Raw genomic sequence first — 24689 nt, 5'->3', positions numbered from 1 at the left:
CCACTTTCCTGCTGTGTGACCTTGGGTGGTCACTTTGCCTCTCTGAGCCTCATCTTCACCAGTAGCAAAACGGACACTGCAGTCTTTACTCCGTGAGTTGGCGTGAGGATGGATGATCCACCCAGCCCGGCCTGACACAGGGAGAGGGCTGAGTTGACACGAGTTTCCATCCCACCTCTGTGCTGGTTGGAGGCAGAGGCTGCCGGGAGGTGCCCACAGCCACACAGGAGCAGAGCACTCCAGGAAGCGGAGAGGCCTCAGATTCTCAGGAACAGCCCCCAGAATGCCTCACCGCCTCTTCCAGTGACTAATTCCCCGTAGCCCACGGCACTTGGTGTTACTCTCCTATTACTGGGAGGTTTATCGAGGCTCTCGTACCATCTGCTCAGCTCTGCAGCGACAGAGGGGGAGGAGAATGGCTCTCAGTCCTGGATGGGCCTTCGTTCCCAAACACAGCTCAGCATGGCCTGCTGGGGATGAAAGCCAAGCTCCACCAGTCACCTAAGAAAATAAACAGTGAAATCGCCTACCACCCCCTCCAAGGGTGCCACAGCTGAAACCAAAAACACTGATTTGAGCTGGCACTTTGTGTAAAAGGCAATTATGTCATCCCAGAAAGCATTTCTGGTGACTGGAGGAGGCATTCTGTGGGGCTTTGATACATGACCCCTCAGGGTCCAGGTGATTTAAGGGGTGCAGGAGGAGACATGCTGAGCCGGAGTGTTCTGGAGGCCTTGAGGGCCTCAAGTCCCATCCTCCAGTTGGGCCCCATCGGGGGTGCCAGGCCTGAATGGCAGCCTCTATCCCTGGCTCCTCACAAAGGAAGCTCCTTTACACCACACTTAAAAGGCTCATTTGAGGGTTTGAGTTCTGCTTCTGCCCTTTCACGTTGTGTGCCCTGGAGCAAGAGGCCCAGGAGTCATTGCCCTCCTCTGTAGATGGGGTTCATAACCCCCATCTCATACCATTATGGAGGCTTCAGTGCAAGGAGGAAAGCATCAGGAGTTTCTTCTGACACCCAGCAGGCAGTTGACACCTGGCGCTGGGCATCTTTAAAGCTGCTGTCGTGGAAACACACACGGCCCAGAAAGCCCATAACCCTCAGCCTCCCGATCAGCTGTGCCCAGTGCCTCTCCTCCCCCCACCCCCACCCTCACCACCCCGACAGCATGTGTAACAGAAGAATGGTGGCAATCATGGCTTTGGTTTACTGAGCAGTTGCTCTCTGCCGGGTCCATGTAGCTCCTCATTTATCACCACACTGGGAAACAGGGACAATTCTCGTGCCCAATTTATAGGTAAGGAAACTGAGGCTCAAGAGGAAAGTAATGGACCCAAGGTCATCCAGGCAGGAAGCCAGAATGGACTCCCAGGTCTATCTGATTTTAAAACTTCTGGAATTAGAAATGAAGATTCTGAGCTCAGCCAAAGCCAGATTTAAACGAAGTTAAGCCAATCGGCTTCTTGCAGGACTTCTCTGAGCCTTTAAAGTGCTGAGGTGGGCTGTGACTCTTCAGAGGTGGGAGGGAATGGGCAGCATTTGCAAAGTGTACTTGAACCGGTGACATTTTCCCCCAGAGCCCTCTGTGGACCCAGCATTCTGAGGAACTCTGTAGAAAATGCATTATAGTCATTAGTATGATAGATTATAGGCTTCTAATAAAATACATAAACTATAGATAATGTAGACTTCATGATGGCTGACAGTAAGAATTCCACAGTGGCCATGTGGCCTGCTTTGTGGTCAGCCAGGACTAGGGGAGCAGGAATGTCTCAGCCCTTCTTGGGGAGGCTGAAGACAGACCTCCCAGGTCAGGCCTGGCTGGGCCAGGGGGTTAGCAGGGTTGGGGGGAAACGTACTGCCTCTGGATCCAGGACAGGGAGCTCAGCTGAGTGGAGTGCAGGGCACTTGAGAAGGCAGCCTCAGACTGACGCCATCGGCCTTTCTCTTAGTGTGGCAGGCCGGGAGATGCTTACTCAAAAGAGGCAGCTAGACCCCACGGGCCCTGCAGAATTTGGAATCTTTGAAGAATGTGACCCAAAAATCTGCATTTTAATCTGTCCCAGGTGACTTTACAGCACACTCCAGTGTGAAATCCACTGCTGTCTGCCAGGCAGTCATTGTCACTGTTCAGAGGTGGTCTCAGAGGACACCTTACTCCAAGCAGCCAGCCTTCCCCAACCCACCGGCAGTCCCATTCTCAGCCCTGGGTGGGGATGCGGGGAGGGCTGCTCGCGCGTTCCCTGCTGATCGCTAACACTCTGCTTTTCCGCAGGCCATGGCCATGGGCATGATGACTGAGTACTACCACTTCATCTTCACCACTCTGGTAATGTACCTCTGGGTCCTGGCACGGGAAAGGGGTGGGACTCCTCGCATCAAGGTCACTGTGGCTTAGCCAGGGCCAGCCCACTGAAGACAACTGCTGCCGCTTCCTCAGGCTGTAGGGGTGGCCCCAGGTAAGGGCACAAATATGTCTTTGTGACCTGCCCACTTTTGAGAGGCAGCATCACGTTATAATTAAGGATGTGAATTCTGGAGCCAGTGTGAACACCAGCTCCTCTGCTTACCACTGGTGGCTCCTTGGCTAAGTCACTTGACCTGCCTGCCTCAGTTTCTTCCTCTGCAAAATGGGCTTCTGCCTCCTGGGATTACTGTGAGCACCAAATGAGTTAATAAGGTAACATGCAGTGCCTGGTACGTGAGGAGCTCTGGAAGTTTTCACTATTACGATTTTCATGGCCCTCGGTTCCTAGCCCACACTTCCCCATGCATATCTCGGGCCTCACGGGAATTGTCGCTTTGGATTCCATCCACATTCATACTGAAGTCTGCCCACTCACTGTCAGCTAGCCTGGCCCACCTACAGGCTCCAGATGGGTCCTGTCCAAACTCTGAGAACATTTAGGGCCATTTAAACCCATTAGGATAATTAGCTGTGGCCTGAGTTCAGCAGAATAAAGAGATTCCTGTGCCAAAAGGGCACCCACCCTGAGCCTCACTGCCTTGCAGATAGATACCTTCGGACCCTGCTGGGGCCCTGGGCAAACTATTCCACCCATCCCAGGTCTGGGGCGAGTGACAGCCTCGCTGACCATCCTGTCGCTTTTCAAAAAGCCTCCTGCAGTATGTGTCCGCCCAGCCACTGCAGCCCTGTAGGCCTCTAACCATATTCATTCATTTATCCAGCACCCAGCTAGCTCTCCCTACCCAGCACCTAGGACCCCCTAGGTTCTGAGGGTCTGGTGGAAGGTGGGAAGTTTGAGGCAGTCTTACAGAAAAGCAGATACTTAAACTAGGCCTCGAAAGATCCATAGGAGTTCACCAAGGGAGAAAGAGGAAGGACATTGTATGCAGAAGGAACAGCATAAGCAAAGGCCAAGAGGCAAGTTAGCTCTTCATGGTATGCAGGAGCTGGCTTGATCGAGCGGGCGAGAGCCAATTGCATTATCTCCTCCTAAGTCCATGTCATGTTGGTAGCTTGAAATCACTGTGATGGGAGCGCTTACACAATGGAACTGAGCAAATGCTACAAATAAGAGCCACCTCCCCCAGAGAGCTGGTTATTAAGCACTTATCCTCCCTACAGTCCCTCCTTCCGCACCCTGTGCCCACAGCAGAGCTCAGGGGCCACCCTGTGATTCTCCTGATCCAGGGCTCAGACCTGGGGACCTGCCAGGAGCCATGCTGGGAGAAAGAGATCCTGGAAGCTGGCAAATGAGATCAGGCAGGGTGAAGCCAGCTCCCCTGAATCCCTTCTGGATTTCCGCCCACCTAAGCTGGCTTCTTCCTGCCATGCTGTCTCCTGGAAAGTCAATGGAGGCTTAGCATGAGGTTACCAGACCCCTGCAACTCTACCTCTGTCCAGAGCTGGGAGCAGGGCAGAGGAGCAAGACTGGGAAGGTGGGGGGGGGGCACATTCCAGGGGTCCACAACTTTCTCCCCACTCATGGCAGCCCTCCCCATCCCATCCTGAGATCTTAGGGTGCTGAGAACAACTCCTGGACCCGGGGACACTAGGATCCTCTCTCTAAGACCTTCGATCTTGACCCCAGTGGCCAATGGCATTAATGTGGAGGGTACTGGGGTCACTGGGGTGGTGCCTTCCCCAGAGTCTTGTCCTGGAAGGTCAGCCAGGCTGCAGTGCTGAGGGGCCAAAGCTTCAGGCCCTGCCATTTTACCAACTCAAGGACCCACCCCCTCTGGCCTTGGAATGAGGCTTGAGCCAGGCAGAGATGCTTTTAACAGGATATTTATAGCCGGGACTTGGAGCAAGGCCCAGAGGGGGTTTAATCACAAGCCCTGTGCGGACAGAGTGGGTGGCGAGGGCAGTACTCAGGGTGGGTGAAGGAGATAGGTAGATTTTCTTCCTGCTCTGACCACACCCAGTTCTACTGGAACCTCCCAATGTCCCAAGGCTTTCTGCATGGTAGCTCTATCTTATATTCTGTGTTGGATCCATCTCTCTACACCCCTCCCGCCCAAGTGCCTAGCTCACTGCCCAGGACCTTAGAGAGCATTCTTTCTCTCTTCCCATGGGCAGACCTCAGCTGACTGGCCAAGAAGTAGTCATCTGTCCCAAGGGTGCTTTCTGCAATCTTGCTGGTGACATAACCCCCACCCTGGGAGCACTTAGCTATGTGGGAGCTAGTCATTTTTGTGTCACTGAGACTGGAAACTAGTGAGTGGGGATCAGGGATGCTAGACATTCTATGATGGGCAAGATTCTGGAGATGAGTCGTCCAGCCTCAGATGCCTGTGGTGCCCCACTGAGAAACATTGACTGATGCTCAGCCAGTCCACAATTGGACCTGGGAAAGTGGGTGATAATCAGAGAAAGAGATGGTGAGAAGAGGCAGAGGAGGAATGGATGGTCAACTGGGATATGATGTACCCAGGACAGCTGTGGTGTGCTAAAGTCTCTAGGGAACAGAGGCTAGCCCCGGCCAGTGTCCAGTTTTCTTCATTTTCTTAATCATTCATTGATTCATTTATCCAGCAGCCATATACAAATGCTCTCCAAGGTCTTGGGCACTGCACTAGGCACTTGGGTGGGAAGGGTGTACATAGATGGATTCAAAACAAAGCTCACAAGCTGATGGCTTCCTTCATGTATATAAGAAACAAGGACTGTGCCCAGTTAACCTCTCTGTCCCCAGCACCCAAATAGAAGCTGGCACATGGTAGGTGCTCGTTAATGTCTGGATGGATGGACGGATGGACGGACGGACGGCTGGATGGATGAATGGATGGATGACTGCAATGCAATGTGGAAAGTAATCCGTGAAATTGTCAACACATCATCGTAGCAGCAGTCAGTTAAAACCACTCTGATCCCAGTTGGTCTGAGTTAGAATTGAGACTCTTCCACTCCCTTGGGCAAGTTACTTAACCTCTCTGTGCCTCATTTTCTCATCTATACAATGGTGACAGTAATATTATTACCTCACAGGATTGTTATGCTGAGTGCATTGACGTCATAAAATGCTTAGAACAATGCTTGGCACTTACTACTGTGTAAGTGTTAAATAAACTAAATAACTCTTGCTTTTGTTTTCTGTGTTCTCAACATACCCCATCCCATCCAAAATTCAGAACAACTTTCCAAGGGAGATAGACTTTCCCAGTTTTATAGAAACATGGAAACTGAGGCTCAAAGTCACTCTGCAAGAAAGGAGCAGAGCGAGGATTTTTTCGCAGCAGGGAGCTGTCCAGCTCCAAAGCCCTCTGCTGAAACCTATCATGATGAAGCTCCACACCAAGTGTTCCCTGGCCGCTTCTGGCTGGCTCAGATTCCACACAATGCCTGACCATGTTGGTTCAGGTGTGGTAATTGAGGTCAATGGGGAAATGGAGCCTCCTGAAATCCCAGCAGCTCCCATGCTTCACCAGTTCCAAATCCCTCTGATTTTAAGGCTGGACATTGTGGCTCACACCAGTAATCCCAACTCTTTGGGAGGCCAAGGCAAGGGGATTGCTTGGGGCCAGTACAAGACCAGCCTAGGCAACATAGTGAGACCCTATCTCTACAAAAATAAAAATATTAGCCAGGCATAGTTGGGCAGGCCTGTAGTCCCAGCTACTTGAAAGGCAAACTGAGGCAGAAGGATTGCCTGAGCCCAGGAGTTAGAGGCTACCGTGAGCTATGATTGTGCGCTGCACTCCAGCCTAGGGGACAGAGCCAGACCCTGTCACTTTAAAAAAGAAAGCCCTCTGCTTTTCCTCTTTACACATTTGAGGCGAGCAACAGGGCAGTTTGCACTCCCCACTGACTGGTGGGGAAACCTGGCATCAGGCACTTCCAGAAGTTTCATAGCAGATCAGTGACAAGGGGCCTTGGCTCCTGACTCCTGGTCCTGTCCTTGGCTGCTCCAGCTGACTGTCCTTCCTCCCCACACAATCTGAGGGTCGGGAAGAATGGACCCTTCCAGGGAGGCACAGCCCTTGCAATACCCACAGTTCTGCAGTGGAGTATGGGGTGGGGTCTACCAGAGTATCTCCCAGCAGAACCCCATCGGTCAGAGCACCAGCTGTGTCCCCCTGGTCCTCTCCCTCAGTCATATCCTGCTTCCGGTCTTCAGGATCCTCTTCCAGCCCTGTTGCTGAGGCCTCTACCTTGTGATCCTCCCTCTTTGTGCCCATTGGTCAGTTGTGGCTTATTTGGGAGGACAGTGGCATCTGGCATTTGTCTCCTTCCCTTTAGGAAATCCACATCACCAACTCTTTGCCTCTAAAAAAAATTCTCCAAATTTGCTTCTTCCACGCAGAAGACATTTTAATTACCCCAGCTGCCATTATCTGTTCCAACCAGCTTTGAGCCATTCCCAGATAACCTCGCATTAATCAGCCCCAGCTGAGCCCCTGGTACATGTCATGTGTAGGTAAAAGCCTGGAGGTGAAAAAAGAATTATAATAAATTAATAGATAAGCAATCACAATTAATGCCACTTCCCGGCAATAACAGTTATATCATGGGGAAGATATTTTCATCTGTCATTCCTTAAGGCGATGTTTTCCAAGCTTCAGCTCCTACCCATTCAGACCCATGGGGTGCTAATGAATTAGTCTATTATGCTATGCTGAATGTTTCTAAAAGGTCCCTCGTCGATACTGAATTCAGTGTGTCAACATTTGGCATCAAGAACACAACTTTTTGCCAAGCAGCAAGGTTGCACACAGTTCACAGTGTACAGCGCTTGGGGTCTTGGCCCTGGGCAGTCTGAACAAAAAAAAAAAAAAAATTGGAGCTGGACAAAAGAGCCTCTTCACCAGCTCCCCATTGTCATTGTCCTCGTGTCACGGGGATAGGGGCACTCTGTGCCACAGGCCCTACAACACTTTGCAGCTAAGCCCAGGCTCAGGGGTGACAGGGAGGAAGGTCATCCCAATCACTGCCACCCCAACCTGCCCCCTCCCGGGCTGTGATCAGCTACAGCCTCCGTGTCAGTCTCAACCGACCAAATGCTGCCTCTGGAGACCAGAAGGGCTGGTTCCACCAGCACCCAAGCCCCCACCAAGGCCAGAGATGCTGCCCTTCACACTGAGTCAGGTTGGCCTCTGGTTACCTAGATGAAGGTAAATCGAGTCATGGAGGCCCTGGGCAGTCTAAATCTTTGGCATCTTTCAAGCCTTAGATATCAGGTCAACACTGAATTGAAGAGGCTGAATGCCGTGCAAGGAAAGCTGAGGAGGGCGCCCCCTGTAGGCAGAGCTCAGCTTCTCTTCCATGGCCGCAGCAGGTCAGCCCTGGCCCCAAGCTTGCATAACACCACTGTCCAAAACGAAATCCTTCCAGCTCCCCAGACCCTCCTGGTTGAAAGACAGTTTGGGGAAGATCTCATCCTCCACCCCAGGCAGTTTACAACCCTCTCCTAAACTTCCAGTCTGTAGATAACCCCGTGTCACGTGTGGGTAAAAGCCTGGAGGTGAAAAAAGAATTATAATAAGTTAATAGATAAACAATCACAATTAATGCCACTTCCCGGCAATAACACTTATATCATGGGGAGGGTATTGGGTTGGTGCCATTAAAATAATAACAAAAACCACAATGACTTTTGCACCAACCTAGTATCTTCATCTGCCCTTCCTTGAAGCTGCCCCTGAGAGGAGGATGTGAAACACTTGTCACTACCTTCCAGGCTCTTCTCAGTGATGTTTAAGTGCCCCAGGAGCCACTCAGCTGGCTGACCCTTCTTTTCACTTTGGGTAACAGGAATATTCAGCCCATAGCTCATAGGGGAGACAGACCCAGACAGAAGCACTTGTTACCAGTGGCATGAAAGCCCATAAGTCTCAGGATAAGAGCAGAATTGCCTCTGGCCCGCTCTGTTGTGCATGTGTACAGGAGCAATCAGGAGGGGCTTCCTGGAAGAGGTGACGCTTGAGCTGATTCTTGGAGAATAGCTCACCCAAGAGAGGTCAAGAAGACAGGCATTCTTGCCTGGAAATAGAAGGCATACAAAGGTGCTGGACAGAGGGATGAGAAGCAGGACAAAGGGGACAGGGGCCAGCGAGACTGGGAAAATTAAGGCCTGAACTTGCATCCTGGGACAAAAAATGAGACAGGGTAGGAAGGAAAGTGAGGCTGGAGGGGTGGAGAGCTTTGGAAAACTGTACTAAGGAATTTGTACTGTATTCTGAAAAGACTACAAGGAGTCATGGAAGTATTTGAAGTGTGGAAATGACCGGCTTGGATTTATGCTTTAGAAAGATCCCTCTAGTCCCTGCCTGGAGGGTGACTGCCCTGGCAGTGGGCACGAGTTGGGGGCCGGGCGGTCAGAACCTCTGGGTAGGAGGAGATGCGTCATCATAGCAGAGAGGGAGGGCTCTGGAGCTGGGTAGCCTGGTGTTGACTCTGTCACTCCCCAGTTACGGAACCTTGAGCAAAAGGCCTAATATCTGTGTGGTTCAGTTCTCTCCTCTAAAATGGGGTGATAATAACACCATCCTAGTAGTGTGCCCATGTGAATCAATGAGTTAATACAAGTAAGGTACTGTAACAATGCCTGCCATTCTGAGATTTGTAGGTGCTCAGTAAATGTGAGCTGACTGTGATTGTTCTGATATTGCCAAGACGAGTAAGGTAGGAAGACCCCAACCTGTGTCTGCCCTGGGGGCTGTACCCAGTAGCTGCCACAACCTGCTGCCGGACGAGGCAGAACATAAACATGTGTCAGACACATACATGATGTTTGATATGTCCCAGACGTGTTCTAAGGACATCTACAAACTCACTTCTGTTCCCTGACAACTCTGTATGGTAGGTGGCGTTATCAACCCCATTTTGCAGGTGAGGCAACTGAGATGAGGAGAGAGGGTGAAACTCGAGCCCAGGTGGTCTGGCCCATGTCTGGCCGCCTCAGGGAGCCGCCCTGGAGGAGCCGAGGGAGGGAGACCTCTTCTGGGATGTTTATTCTCTTCCCTCTTTGCTGCCCTTGTCTGATTCGAGAGGCATCCTGATCTAAACCCAGACCCATCTGTGTGTGTTTCTCAGTCACGAGTAATCGCTCACATTAGTGGCTTCTCAAAACACAGACTCCCCAGGCTCCACCACAGACTATGCATCAGAGTATCTAGGTGTGGTTCATACTCTACAAAAATAAAATCCCCAAAGACAGCTCTGATGCACGTCTTGTCCTGGACACCAGCGGGGACATAGAACATAGAGGGTTTGGAGTAAGACAATCAATGATTCATCAGTCAATGTTTAACAACCAGCTCTCTGAAAGGCAGAAAAAAAGACAAAACACAGAAATCCTGATTTGTAATGCTTGCAAATTTCCATGGTACAAATACTCCTACCATGGCCAATACCAAGCTAGCCATGTAATGTCACTGAAGGCAGAGTTGGGACGAAATGCTAACATTCAGCTGTCCCTAGCCAGTGTGAGCCAGTGGCAGCACACCATTGAAATAGACCTGGGTACAAATTCAACTCTGACTTGCATGAGCTGTGTGACCTTAGGTAAGTCATCTCACCTCTCCAACTCTCTTTTCTCATCTATAAAAATAGAATAGAGTGCTATGCAATGCCTCCTTCACAGGGGGCTGTGAAGATGAAGCCATGGAGTCCATTTGCAGGGCGGCAGGGCTGAGCTCTGCCACTCCCCACTCCCTACTGACACTGGGCCCACAGAGACACCCTCTGGCCATCTCAGAGGGAAGCCCCCATCTGCTGAAGCCCCTCCCTCCTCTGTCACCCACGCCCTTCCCCGTCCCAGACCCTGACCTGGAATCAAGGCCGTATTTATTTGGGCAAACTTGGGACCAGACTTTCTTGCCTGGGCTTAAGTCTGCCCCAAACCCCTTCCCTACTCCCCAAATCATTGAAGAGGAAACCAACACAGCTCATTCCAGAAGGAGGCCACTTTGGGGGTGCAGGAGGAACAGGATAAGTTTAGCGCCCATTAGAGACATCTCAGAGACCAGAGGAAGCCAGTCCAGCGTGAAAGGTCTCTAGGCTTCATCACTCATCATCCTTCTATGAGTCATTGTTGATTTCACCAAAGCTGCGGCTGTGATGGGGCTGGATGCTCCCCATGATGGTGGCAATCACAGATAGTCAAGCACAGCCCAAGTGTGTCCCCAGCCTCTCCCTCCCAGCACCAGATGGAGTGACTAAGTGGGGGGCCCGGGGGAGAAGACAGGCTGGGGGCCAGAAGGAGGGCAGCTCAGTGAGGGGAGAGTGTGGGAGAGTATAGACAGTAGATGAGGAGGAGCTCAGACAGTGACCTCAAGACTCAGTTTCCCCACTAGTGGGATAGGGCCAATCTAGACTGTGCAAGTGTATATTTCAAAAAATCAAAACCGTGAGTCTTATGCAAATACAGAAGGAACATGCGTCAGAGACGGATTCAACTCACTAACGAGGGAACCAGTAGGATGGAAAAGCTGACTCAAGGAGCATTTGAGGAATTGGGTATTTATAGGTATTTCAGGTCGGGTTGCGGGGAGCATAGACTAAGACTTCTAGGTTGGCTAGAAAATGGATTAATGTCCTGTAAGGCAATAAAACCACAACCTTGGGGAGTATCTCCTCTATTTGACAAAATTCTGCAAATTAACCCAGAGCCTGAGCTTTTAACAAGTAGCTGACAATGAAGTCAAACCCAGATGCATTCTCCAGAAGAATGAAGTAATCCTAGGGGGCCTGGTAAACCGTGTTTCGTTGTCATGTTGGAAAAACACACCACTACCCTTCTGCCTGATTTCCAGGTTTGGGGTGGTTTTCAACAGGACAGAGCTCAGCTTTGTTCCTCACTCCCACCTGCCACCTCCTCTGCCGCCATCTCTCCTAGCTTAGGGACACCTGGCTTCTCCCTCCACCCCCTTCCCCTCTCTGCCTCCTTCCTTCACCAGCCCACCCTGCCCCCAGAGCCAGAGCTGCAGGGTGGGGCTACGGCCAGCCTCGCCTGCACTGAGACCCTGTTCTCCTGGACCCTTGGCAGGGGCCTGCCTGGCCCACGACAGACAGGCTGACCGCTGCTCAGCTGCTCCTAGGAGGCAAGGGATGAGGAGGTCCTGGCTGGGATCGGGGGAAAAGGGGGAGAGAAGAGGGCCATACTTTTTGAGTCCTAGGCAGAAAAGACTATTTTTAAATATCCTCTTCTAGGGGATAAAATGCTCCCTTCAGCCTCCCTCTGTGCAACAAGATGCCCAGAACTAGCAGGTCTCCCCTTTTGAAAGGAAGCAGCATCATTAAGCTTCCTCTGCGTGTGAGGCCGGGGATTTTATGTGAACTATTTCACTGGGTCCTAGAAAGGGGATTGAACCCCATTTGTGGATGAAGAAACAGGCTGAGATCCCCTGGTTAGCATGGAGGATCAGTTACCCAAGTTCTGAGTCAGACTCCAGGTGCAGTGGTCCTATGGTGCTCTTGTGACTACCCCGATATCCCGCACCCCCTCTGCAGGGCTTTGCAGGGAGCTGTGACCTCAGGCCCTGATTAGGGAGCAGGTAGGAGGTGGGGCTGGAGTTCTCAGCAGCGAGAATGCCTTGGTTTACACAAACCTGTCTCTATCCAGGATCTCTACGCTTTAGACCTGGAGCCCTACCGCTACTCAGGCGTGAACCTGACAGGATTCCGGATTCTCAATGTGGACAACCCACACGTCTCGGCCATTGTGGAGAAGTGGTCCATGGAGCGGCTGCAGGCAGCTCCCCGGGCCGAGTCTGGCCTGCTGGACGGAGTGATGATGGTAAGGCGGCTGGGTGGCGCGAGTTCCAGGGGCTTCCCACTTGCCTCCCTTCTTTTCTTCTCTCCTTCCTCTTGTTTCTTTCTTCCCTCCACCACTTCTCTTCTTGAGACCTTCCGTGTGTCAGCCAGACCCCAGGCTAGGGACCGGGGACACAGACGTGAAACAGACAGTCCCTCCCCAAGGGACCCATTTGATGGGGATCCAGACGTGTAAGCAAAAGGTCACAAAGAACAGGAATAAGACCCAGAGATGCTGGTCACAGAGGACCTCAGGCTGTGACACACAGGCGTGAAGGCCGAGGAGGGAGAAAGAAGAAGGTGTGGTCAGGGCCTAGGTGGCAGGGCTGGGGTGGGGTGGGTGGGCAGGCGAAGGTCTGAGCTGCAGAGGGCGGTGCTCAGGATGTTTGTAGAGCAGCAGAGTCAGCCAAGCCTGGCCACTCCTCAGAGGCGTAGACAGAGTCACCTCCAGGGCCTCCGGGCCTGTTCGCTCACCAGGACATCATGTACCTGTGGCAGGGGAGGAGAAGGGAGACAGGGCAGGGTGGGCTGAGGACTGGAGGGCCTCGGGAGCCGCTCTCAGGCAGGCCCTTCTCTGCAGACTGATGCAGCCTTACTGTACGACGCCGTCCACATCGTGTCCGTGTGCTACCAGCGGGCGCCGCAGATGACCGTGAACTCCCTGCAGTGCCATCGGCACAAGGCCTGGCGCTTTGGCGGCCGCTTCATGAACTTCATCAAGGAGGTGAGTGCCCCGCAGTCCCCACCAGGGTTGTCTCTCCGGGGCTGTGGGCCCTGCAGAACAGCAGAGTGGTCTGGGAGTCAGGAAGGATTGATTCTCATCCATGCGACCTCGGGCAAGTTGCCTCATGTCTCTGAGCCTCAGTTTCCTGTGTGAAAATGGGCTCCATAGGACCAAGCTCATGGCATGATTGAGGAGCATACGTCTTGGGCACGTGGTAAGTGCTCAGCAGCTGGTCAGCATTGCCAGCAAGATGCAGCGTGGGCTTGAAAGTACAACGGATGAGGGTGTTTGCTTCCTCGCTGTATGACCTTGGGCGAGCTGGAGAGCCTTGCTGAGCCTCAGTCACCTCATCTGTGAAATGGGTATATGAAGTATAAGCTACCTCATGGGCATGTGAGACGAAGTTAGACATTGCTTGGAAAGTGCTTAGTGCAGGAGGAGGGTCAATACGTAATAATTGGCCCCACAAACTCATCTTCACACCATGGGCCCACTGACCAGCTTCCCAGCCAGCACCCGCAGTGGGACCCACCTCTCCTGGCACCAGCTCTCCCGTGGAAAACCCCATCAGTGGAGCTGATTCTAGAGAAACCAGAGAATACGGAAGCTGTCCCACTGCCAAGACCATGGAACACACAGTGCCCACTTTTATTTCAAAGGCTTCTCCATCTGCCACTGTCCTTGTAAGCTTTGGATGGCAGGGCTTATTGTCCCCATTTTATGGATGGGGAAAATAAAGGCCTGAACTTGCATCCTGGCTCTGTTACAACTAGCTATGTGACTTTGGGTGAGCTGATTAACTCTTTGATCTTCAGTATGGTATAGTGAATGCCTGCCTCAAGGTGGTGATGGGAAGACAGTGAAAAACTATGTGCAAAGCACCTAACCCAGGACCTGGCCAGGGTCAAATCCCAGCAGATGATAGACAAAGAAAGTTCGGGAGTATGAGATCTCGGCAGTTATCCTGGGCCAGAGGGAGTGACCATGTCCAAGGCAGCACCAAGGGCAGTGGGGGAAGCCCTGTAGAAGGACTCCGGATAGAAAGGACAGATGAGCTCTCTGTAACAATCACAGCGGGCCGGAAATGAAGCCGGCTGCCTTCTTAGGAGCGCACTCATTTATTCAATCCCACTTTGTGACTGGCAGCTGGATTCCAGGCTCCTAGCTATGCCCTGGGGGCCCAACAGAGCTAAAACAGACTCACCTGTGCACACACAGCTCCTAGAGAGGGAGGCATCCGGTCACAGCACTAAAGGAGAGAATCCCATATGTAAATAAAGGCAGCTGTACGAAAGCAAACAACAGAGAAACTCCCCACCTTGGATGGGGGTCGTGGGAGGGCAGCTTCCCCTGACGTCCCAAGTTCACCATTGCTGCTTCCAGATGAGGCCAAGTACAGCTCCTTTCACACAGTGGAACAATAGATGTGGATAAGATACAGGCTTTAGGGCACCACACATGTGCCTTTGGATCTCGTCTCTACCTCTTCCCAGCTGTGTGGCTTCAGACAAGTTACGGGACATCTCGTAACTTGTAGTTACTTCAAGTTCAGCGAAAGAACTTCAAGTTCTGGTAGTTACTTCAAGTTCAGTGAAAGAACTGTGGTTCCTTCACCCCTAGAAGGGACTCCAGTCCTGGATGTTTTGGTAGAGGAGGGCCTGGTGATCCCTTCTCATCCAGCTTCCCATCCCTCAGAACTGCACAGCACATCCCACTGTCCGATGCCCTGAGCCCTGGCTGGGCGATCGTCAGCTTGCTCCCAGGGAACTCTGAGACCTGACTTTCGGCCCCCTGCACCCCCTTCTTCGCAGGCCTCCTGCTGAGCAGCCACTGTGTGAGGCCACGGTGAGGGTGTCGGTGGCCCAGGCCACACCTCGGTCCTATTGCTCCTCTGGCTCAATTGGGAAATTTGGGAGCCTTAGGAGCCAGATAAAAGTGACTTGGAAGCTTCACCACTTTTTAACTGCATGACCTCGGACAAGCTACTGAAGCTTTCTGTGCCTCAGTGTCCTCCTCTGTCCAGTGGAGATAACAATAGCACCTGATCATCGGGTTGTTCTGAGGATTGGCGAGTTTTGGCACATGTGTCGCACAAAGGACAGCGCCTGGCTCGTAGCAGGTGCTGAACAGGTTGGCGGCCATCACTGTTACTTCCACTACCGCTACTGTTATCACTGTGCCTTCCTGTTTGCTAATGGGGTTCTATCAGGTCTCCAGGCCACATTGTTTCAAGGACACCCACCCTGTTTACACTTCACCCCTCGACCCTTGGAAATGTTGAGGCTCAGCCATGAGTCCCTGAGGGGAGCAGATTCACCACTGCCCACCATAGAAAGAGGAGCTCCATTCTCCTTCCCAGGCCCCATGAGTGACCCTCACTGCTCACACTCCCTTACAGAACCCTTTCGGAAACATTTATCCTATCTCCATTTTAGGTCCATGGACATGGCCAAGGCCCAGTGTAGCCCCGTGGTGCCTGTGGCCCCACAGCTGGCCACAGCCAAAGCTCAGATGCCTGCTCTAGCCCAGCACAGCCCTCCGTCAGACCATTTCCAACTTGCCCGTCTCCCCATCTGATTGCATGACAGTAAATCATTTTAAAGACTTGGCATTTCTGAGAGGAGCTGGAAAATACCAGGCCGGAGTTCAGAGCGTGTGAAGCATCTTTCATTTAGCAAGTCCTGAGCGGTGGCTAGAGGGGGCTGCGGGCAGCGCAGGAAATGTCACGGGGAGGAGCTGCCTGCACTCCCTGGCCTGCCCTGCCCACCCGCCCACAGACAGGCCGTGCACCTGCTGGCATTTCATGCCTCTGTAGCTGACAGGCAGGAAGGCTTCCCTCACAGTGCAGGTTTGAAGGCACCTGCTGTGATTTCCCCTGGGGGCCAAGAGATAGCCTGAGGGCACGAGGCCCACAGAGGAGAGAAGGCGGAGGGACTGGGGAGCCAGCCTGAGGGAAGCTGAGCTTCCCTGTGAAGTCATAAACAGCGGCTTTTACCTTCTCTGATGCATCTTTTGATCTGTTCCCGACCCCTCAGTCCCCAGCTCCCTAGGCACCACGTAAGCTTTTCTGACTCCACCTTAGGTGCCTCCACCCCAGGCCTTTCAGCGCTGCTACTGCAGTGAATCTGTCTTGTCCCACCCAATACTTGAGACCTGCATCATTCAGTCCCTCTTTGAGCCTCAGTGTCCACATCTGTAAAATGGGGGCAATGCTGATGACCACCTGGCAGGGTCACAGTGAGGACTGAATGCGCTCATGTGGGGAATGATAATAGCCCTCTGTGACCAGCTTTCTACTGGAACCTTGGGCCAGGGTCCAAGTGACTGGTCCTCCCTTCCCAGCCAAGGGCCAGCCCTAATCTAAGGGAGCTGCACAGATGGAAGCCACGAAGGAGAAATAATAACCTCTGTCACACCCCTGTGATTGTGTATGCAGGCACTGTGCTCAGCACTCTATATGCCTTTTTATTCCTGTGAAGTAGGTAATTTCTCTCTTCCTGAAGCTCAGAGTGGTTGCTTTGTTTGTGCAGAGCCCACTTTCTAGCCACTTTGGTTTTATAGCCTCCCTCTCCTCCACAGCACGGCCCCACTGCCTGAGTTTGCATGCGCATTTACCCACCTACCCATTTACCTGTAAAAGTACCTTGGAGCTGCCCGTGTGCTTGGAGATGTCTAAGGGTTTTCATCTGGGATTTGTCAATAAAACTCCAGGGAACTGTGGACCCATGACCTTGTGGGTTGAACTGTGAGTGTATGCATGGGTGCTGGGGGCATTCCGCAGGGAGAGGCTGTGGAGCCCAATTCAGAATCTGCAAGGGAGCATGGCTCGGAGTGGTTAGGAACCCAATGCAGCAAAGCAAGGACTGGGAGCCAGGCTCCCACTACTCAGACCTTCCATTGCCCCGTGCCTCTTCTCCGGATACCCTCCCTGCCCTACCCTCTCTCTGGCCCAATCTGGCTGTGTGAGCTCCCAGATTTTCTCCCCTCCTCTTGCTCCCAAGTGCACATTTGTTCCCAAGGACTCCAGGATGTGTGGGCCTTGTTCTTGCCCCTGCCACAGAAAGCTCAGGTATTTAACTGTGCACCAGCTGCCATCCTAAGTTCTTGGAGGAGGGAAACAGGTCCAGAAGTTGCAGCACACAAGTAATATATAAACACAGGGGCATGGCTGTGAGCTAATAAACCATTTACAGAAGTAGCCAGGGGCCAGGTTGACCCATTAGCCATAGTATGCCAGCCCCTGATGTAGAAGGTGGAGATTTTCCCACTTTAGGTCTGCCCCAACCTCTGCCTGCCTCTCTCTGTGTTAATGATGCTAATGACACTACAAAAATAACAAAAAAGCTACCATTTATTCAGGGTTCATCTTGTGCCAGGGACCATTCTCAGTATTTTATATGACTTGTCTCATTTCACCCTTATAGCATTTGGTAAGATGGATACAATGATTAGTTCCATTCTACAGATGAGGAAACTGGGGCAGAGGGGTAAAATGAAATACCCAAGGTCACACTTCACCCCTCAACCCTTGGCAATTGTGGTTGCTAATTGCTAATTGTGGTTGGACCCAGCATTCAGACCCCGGAGTTCTTAACCACAACACATGGGGCTGGAGCTGGGAGGTGGGGGGGTGATTTCGGCCTCCCCTGCCTTTCAGAGGGCTACGCCGAACGTCTGCTTCTACAGCCAAGGCCAGCTTGGCCCTTTGGCTTTTCTGCTTCTTGGCAGGCCTCACCTGCCCCACTTCTGCCCACCTGCCTCCCTGCCCGTCTCCCAGGATCTGACATGGGCTCCCCCTTCCCATGACTTCGGGGCGGGGGCTCATTTAAGCGCATCCAAGATCGATGTTGTACACGAGAAGGTGCAAATGTAAAGCTGGCTAAAGAGCATAATAGAATTTATGGAAATCGCTGGCTCGCACCGCAGCCCGAGCAATGATGGAGGTGATTATTAATGAATCATGGTCTTGGGGGAACAGTATCAGTGCAAGGAGTAATTAAAATGAAGCATTGTACAGTTGTACCGAATGATGATTTATGAGCCCGAGGAATTGCCGCTCTGCCCTCTCCCCTCCGCAGGCTCAATGGGAAGGATTAACTGGACGAATTGTTTTCAACAAAACTAGTGGCTTGCGGACGGATTTTGATCTGGACATCATCAGCCTGAAAGAGGATGGCCTGGAGAAGGTTCGTGGTCTCAGGAGGGGGAGGGCAGGCGGAGGAGCAGGGGCTTCTTAAATCTCCTAGGGCAGACCTCAGTCAGAGGCCCAGAGGCAAGGGGCAAGACACAGTCCAGCTGCCCCTCAGGGATTGACTTGGTCCAGTGTAGCCCGTAGCTCTTGGGGGCCCATCAGAGAACAAGGAGGCCTGGTTGGACTGGAGGGTACAGAAGCCAGTGGCCTGGCTGCGGCAGACTCCCACACTGTCACTCTGTGACACTGGGGATGCCTAACCTGGGAAGCATAACAAAGGCCCGTGGGGTGGATGGACTGTCTCTGAGTCCCTGCAGGGCTGTCATGGAGCAGAACGACAGACATGTTCTTGGATAAAAATTTAAGAATACAAAAAACATAAAACCTTTCTAACCAGAGAGTGTCTCCCCTGTGAGTAGTGAGCTCACTGTCACTGGCGACATTTAAGCAAAGATAGAGCAGTTGCTTGTCTGGGAGACTGAAGGTGATTCTTACCCTTGGAAAGAGGTTGAAGCACTTGGATTCTGAGCTCCTTCGCTCTGGGCTTCTAAGGCCTCTGTGATTCCAGAGAGTTTGGACCAGGAAAGTGGGCCTGCCTGGGGCTGGGGCCTCCCATCTGGCTAACATAGAGATGTTTTAATGAGGCCAACCCCAGTCCCTGGGAACCTTCAGCATATTCTGTCAATGTCAGGCTGCTGGGCCAAGAAGGGAGATTTAATATGAGCCCTCAATTCACAGCATCCCCTGGGACCTGGATTCTGGGGGCTCAGCCACACTCTGTCCCCAGCAAGTGGGTCCCTGGGAGCCATAAGGGCACCTCCCCAACCCTGCAAGTTGCTGTGTATGAAATGGAGTGAGCAGAAGCCAGCAGAGTGGAGGGGCCACTTCGGATGCCTCTGGGCCTCAAGACTCTGATTTCTGTCCTCTCCACCCTGGCAGTGCCCTGGTTCAAGCTTTTTATGTGGATTATTTTAACCTGCCGCCCTGGTTCTTGAGCTCTCCAGCCATCCAGAGTGTACACACAGATGAGGCTTCCCCAAGCACAGCTCTGCCCTGCTCTGAAACTGCCCATGGCTCCCTAGTGCCAAGTCAGTAAACTTCAGCTCTCCAAGAAATGCACCAACTGGCCTCTCTGGGCCTTGTTTCCACATTTCCCAGAAACATACCCCATGGCCCCATCATGCTCCCTCCCTCCTGGACCTCCAGGCCATTGCCCACACAATTGCCCTGGTTGCAGGATATGACCTCTGTCCCTCAGGCAAAGGCTGGCTCTGCTTAGCTCAACGCTGTCCTCCTTGTACCTGTGGCCACAGTTATTCCAGTCTCTCCCGACTTTCCCACCTACTCATGGGAGCCGCTGTGCAGCAGAGGAGGTGGCTGGGGAAGCCTCCCTATTACTCTGTAATTATTTCACACCATATGTAGCATCAGTCCCTTAGTAACAGGGGCTGTGGCCTCCCCTCCTAAGATCATAGGGGCCGGTTTGCTTAACCCTACGTAGACAAACTCTGAGTTCTCATCAAGCGATCTTCCAGCTTCTATTTAAGCTCCTGCAGTGATGGAGAGCACCCTTCCTCCTCTGGCAGTGCTGGAGTGAATGCAGTATTCACTCAAGTAGCTGTCCCACTTTTGCTCTCTCAGCTACCCATCTCTAGGGATAACCTAAAATTCTAGGGAGGGCAATTAGGTGGCACATATGCCACTACTTCCCGCCCCGTGCCATAAAAGGCATCAATAATCCATCATCTGAGTACTCTTTCCATCTGAGCCCACCTGCAACATCCTTCTCCAAACAGCCTTCCAGGCAGCTGGTTCAAATTGGCCATAGCTAATACTCAAGAAAAACTCTATTCTCCCTGGGCAGAGGTTAGCCTGCCAGAGGCACTCACCAGAGGCACCGGGTCACAGCCACCTGGATTGTGAGCACAGAGCCTCCACAGGCTGGGTCCTCCTCAGTCCTAACTGGCCTCACATCTCCATAGCACCTGGTATCTAACAGGGCATGCAGTTGGAGCTCAAGTGAGGGTTTGTGCTCTTCATGTGGCCTCTGAACAGATGTTTGCCAAGCACCTCCTGCACCCAGGTGCTCTGCTAGGCACGCTCAAACTGAGCTTGGCTCTGAGCTCAGCCCACTTAAGAGAAGAGCCTCTTCGATGCTGTCTGCCGCTTTCCTCTCCTCGAGGCCCTGGGTGGTCTACGTAGGCAGGGATCCCGCCCTGAGAGGATGCTGAGCTTCCAAACACAGCCACTCTGCCTCTCATATTATCACTTCTGTTTGCTAAGCCGGGTCATAGCTGATCCGGCCATCTCCACCCGGTGGCTTTGGGAGGATTAAGGCAGAATTACCCGAGCATAATTACATGTCTCTCTGCTATCTGCTCTGCACAGCTCTGTTAATGGGATGTTTGCATTCAGCCTCTCTGTTTAATTGATTAAGTGTCCTGAGTACCCCCCGCAACTGGGCCAAGGACAGAGTGGGCATGCAGAAGCCTTCCTTGAGTGAGAGGAGCTGAGACCAGGCAGAGCTGGCCAGAGTTAGGTCAAAAAGGATCTTCAAGAGGCCCAGGATGATTTCTAAACTTGACCTTTCCTTCTCTACCTCTAGCCTCAGGCCCAATATCCACAAGGACGCTGTAGGGAGAGAGATTATTCCACCTCAGTCTGTGTGTCTGCCAGTTTTAAATGTAAAACCACAAAGTAAACTGCCTTCAAACCCAGCAGCATTTCCCAGTGAGGTCCATCCCCTCCTTGTGCTGCCACCCCAAAACAGCCACAAAGACTGTGTCCCGGGGCAAGACCTGGCACTGACCATAGACCCCTGATTCCCTCCAGCCCCTGACTGGCATCTGCTCAGCCCTGAGACCCCTGGGGCTGCCTTCGCATTTGCTGTCTCTCTCTCTGCATTTTCCCCTTCAGCTGTGATGGGCTTGCCAGCAAGGGAGGCGGCAGAATTCAGGGATTCGACACCTTGGGACCCTCATCAGGAGAGGAGGGAGAGCTGCAGGGATGTTGTCCAGAACAGTTATAACTGGAAACACAATGGCAGTGGTGATGATGATGATGACCATGACAATGAGGCTCATGATGAATGGGAATGAGATGAAGGTCTTGTCGATATGGAGGAAGATGGGTAGACCAAGGACTCGGCACCCTGTTTTCTGTCTGTCTGTCCATCCAGGTTGGGGTGTGGAGTCCTGCCGACGGGCTCAACATCACGGAGGTTGCCAAAGGCCGAGGCCCTAATGTCACCGACTCTCTGACAAACAGATCACTCATTGTCACCACAGTGCTGGTAAGAGCCTGCAGCCCCTGCAGGAAGGACTGTCTGACCTAGGGGTGGGGTGGCCGTTTGGGCTGGAGAGTCCCCTCTATCCCCTGCACCCAGAAGATGGAGGCTGCAGGTAGGTGGAGACATTTAGAGTCAGCAGGAAGCTGTCAGCGAGCAGCTGGAGTGCAGCAGCGCTGCTCACTGCCACGGGCGGAAGCGGCTGTGTTTTTGCGTCTCACTCCCACTCACTCCCCAAGTCCTTGATGTCTGAGTAGGAACCATGCTGGATGGTGGAATTAAGGGGGTTTGACTGCCCATTGCAACCTGAGTGAGGATCCGCCTCTCCCACCCCAGTTCCCAGGCAAAAGCCTTTCCCACAAGTCACCCCAGCTGTGGTGGGTGCTGTGGCCACGCCTCGAGAGCCCAGCAGATTCTGGGAGCCTGTACACATGCCGCATTCTATAGTGGCCCTTCTGAGAGCCGTCAGCCACTGCCACACCCCCTGCCTGGAATCACACCCCATCTTCTCTCTATTCCCCAACTGAATAGCACCACCTTCTCCTGACCCATTTCAAACCAAGAAGCAACTCTGGGGGCCTCCCATGGGCTGTGTGCACCTTTGAGCTCACGCGTGGGCAGGAAGACAGGCCCGGGCTGCTGGCCTGCTTGTGCTGCCAGTGCTGTGCCCGCTCCACCTGTGCCTGTCCCTCCTGGAAGGCCTCAGAGGTGTCCAGAGACTCAGGACAGATCCCCTCAGGGACACAGCCCTGCTTTTGGGGGCTCAAGCCAGGCCACCTTGGGGAGAGGCAGCCCAGTCACAGCCTGGTGAATTATGACTGAAGACCCTTTGAGAACAATGCTAGCTCTAGTCAGCTCCGACTGATAATAAAGCAAATATATTTCTAAGGACCATATGCTAGGGTCATTCCTCCACACAAAAGGGAGTTCAACCCGTTTTGGATATAGTGAGGCTGCCTTGGAGCAGAACCCAGGACAGGCTGGTCACCCTATACCTGGCCCCTTCCACGGTGCTCAGACGGGGCTTGTTCTCACCCACGTGCCCTCAGAGGCAGCTGAACCAGGCCCTACTGGGTGGCCTGGGATGATTCACCATATATGTGCTTGGTGGCCAGGTGGCAGATGTCGTGGAACAGGAAGGGAAGTAATGGGGAAAAAACCATTCTTCCAGGTAGCCCAGTGAGTGGCAGATACCAGGCATCCTGTTGGCATCCAGAGATAAATGTTAGCCTGTGAGTCTCACCATCGGCCCTCGGGGTTAGGATGATTGAGAGGATCTGAGCTAAAGATGATGGAGATCTCACAGTGGCTCCAGACAAGCTGCCGACAGAGCCTGAAGAGGTGGTCTCAGGGCACACCTGTCCCTCTCTTTGGGGCAAGACCCCTACTAGCATCTTCCCTAAAGCCACACATCCTGCTGGCCTTTATTGATCAACTTTTTGTTAACTAAACAAATATAAAAATCAGTCTGCTAAAACCAATAAGCAAAAATATCTCAAGAGGAACAGGGTAAAAAAAACAAAACCTGTGATGTAAAAATGTAAAGGATGAAAATAAACAAATAACAAGAGCAAAGGGATTGGGGTGAAGACTAATGCGCAATTAAAGGGATATTATTGTGGATAAAAATAGAAAAGATAAAGGAGGGTTGAAAAGAGAACAAAATTAAAAAGTTAAAAGGAAAATAATAAAGAGAAAATGAAGATAAGGAATGAGATAAAAAGGAAAGATAGTAAGAAAGATGAAAAATTAAATAATTTATAGCTGTCACTAGACAAGGTAAAAAATGTAACACCCAAATGTCAAAAAGCGAAAGGATAAAAGTGTGACAAAGCTAAAATATAAAAGGGTAAAAATAAAATAATAAAAAGGTGCTAAAAGATTAAAAGCAGAGCTGCATAAAATGTGAGATATAAATAAAACACTTTTCACAAGGCAAGATTAAAAAAAGGTAAAACTAGGATGATTTAAGAGATTAGGAAGAGAGATGATTAAATGAGCTAAGGTGAGTCAGTCACAAAACAATACTCTGAATAGTAAGAGGCAAGCTAAAGATAATATACCAAAAGGATACAAAATACAAGCACCTTGAAAGACCATGGGGCTAAATTTTATTAAAATGGTAGCAGCCTGATTTCAAGGGCATAAAATCCTTCTGCAGAGGCACAGGGGATTTTTGCTACATAAGCAGAGGCAGAATCCAGGAGACACCCCATGCTCTTGACCTGTGAGTGCTTACCGCTTCTCTGTCAATACTTGCAGCTTCTTGCAAAGATTCCTGACCTGCTGTGCTCACTGAATCCCCAGAGGTTGCATTCTCAGTATCCTGCTGGTTCCTAGGCACCCCAGGGCTAGGAAAGGAGAGAACCCCCTTGGCCCATAGCCTGGTCACAGCTCCATCCGTCCCACAGCCTCTCAGCCGCAAGGCATCTGGGCAGATACAACCCCAGAGCTCTTTGGGACATGCAGTGCCACCAGGACACGAGGAAAGAACAGTTTGATGATCAAAAAAGCACAGACCTTTGGGGTGGAGTCCTGGCTTTGAGGTTGATTTGCCATATGACCCTGAGAAATTGCTTACCCGCCCTGGGCCTCAGTTTCTCCACCTGAAAAAGGGAGGTGGTAATAATTGTACCTACTTCATAGAGTTCAGAGGATGAATTAATTAAGTGGCACAGAGTGCTGTCTAAGTGACAGCTGCTATTGTTATTCATTATTATTGATTACAAATCCAGTCCCCAGTGAGCTCAGCTTGAATACAGCATGCTGAGTGAGAGATCTTGAGAAAACCTCCACTTCTGTCCACAGGCAGAGCCCTGAACTTCACCAGAGACCCCTGCCCATGGCCACAGAGGTGATCTCTAGCACAGGCTGTTCTGTTACAAACTTAATTTGCATTTGAGTGCTTTCCAAGTTCATGGCCATTCCCTGGCTCACCATAGTCCCCCACTCTGCCCCCCAGCCCTCCCTATTCGTTTACATCGTGTTTCTCAGCTGGCCATTGGAGGCATTAGGGTTTGCAGCCTCATGGGTCCCTCATAGTCCTAGTCTCCTACTGAGATATAGAACTCCAGATCAGCCACCACCTCACCTTCTACCTTGGCCACCGTCTCAGCTCCTGAAGCAGATATCCCGCCGCCTATGGATGGGGCCACTGACCATCTTAACCACATCGTGTAGTATCAAATACTCACATGGCCTGGGGGTGACTGATGATTCAGCTCTCTCCATCCCCACTGCCCAGAGATCATTGCAGGGTGAGGTGTGCTT

General features: G+C 51.9%; 1 protein-coding gene across 3 annotated transcripts in view; it reads left to right on the top strand.

Annotated features, from left to right (window-relative positions):
- The window catches only part of GRIK3 (glutamate ionotropic receptor kainate type subunit 3), a 237258-nt gene that overhangs the window by 160390 nt on the left and 52179 nt on the right, over nucleotides 1–24689 (top strand). For all 3 annotated transcript variants that reach the window (XR_009214451.1, XM_032160273.2, XM_058442289.1), the window contains exons 5-9: nucleotides 2277–2330; nucleotides 12028–12201; nucleotides 12799–12942; nucleotides 18021–18128; nucleotides 21312–21425. Coding sequence is in view for 2 of the 3 variants with exons in the window: in XM_032160273.2 (XP_032016164.1) it covers nucleotides 2277–2330; nucleotides 12028–12201; nucleotides 12799–12942; nucleotides 18021–18128; nucleotides 21312–21425 (594 nt within the window). In the remaining variant the exon portion in view is untranslated. The remainder of the gene's footprint in view (nucleotides 1–2276; nucleotides 2331–12027; nucleotides 12202–12798; nucleotides 12943–18020; nucleotides 18129–21311; nucleotides 21426–24689) is intronic.

The sequence above is a fragment of the Hylobates moloch genome, unplaced genomic scaffold (assembly GCF_009828535.3).
Source record: "Hylobates moloch isolate HMO894 unplaced genomic scaffold, HMol_V3 SCAFFOLD_8, whole genome shotgun sequence".
Taxonomy (NCBI): Eukaryota; Metazoa; Chordata; class Mammalia; order Primates; family Hylobatidae; genus Hylobates; species Hylobates moloch.
This window is presented reverse-complemented; position numbering and strand designations above follow the sequence as displayed.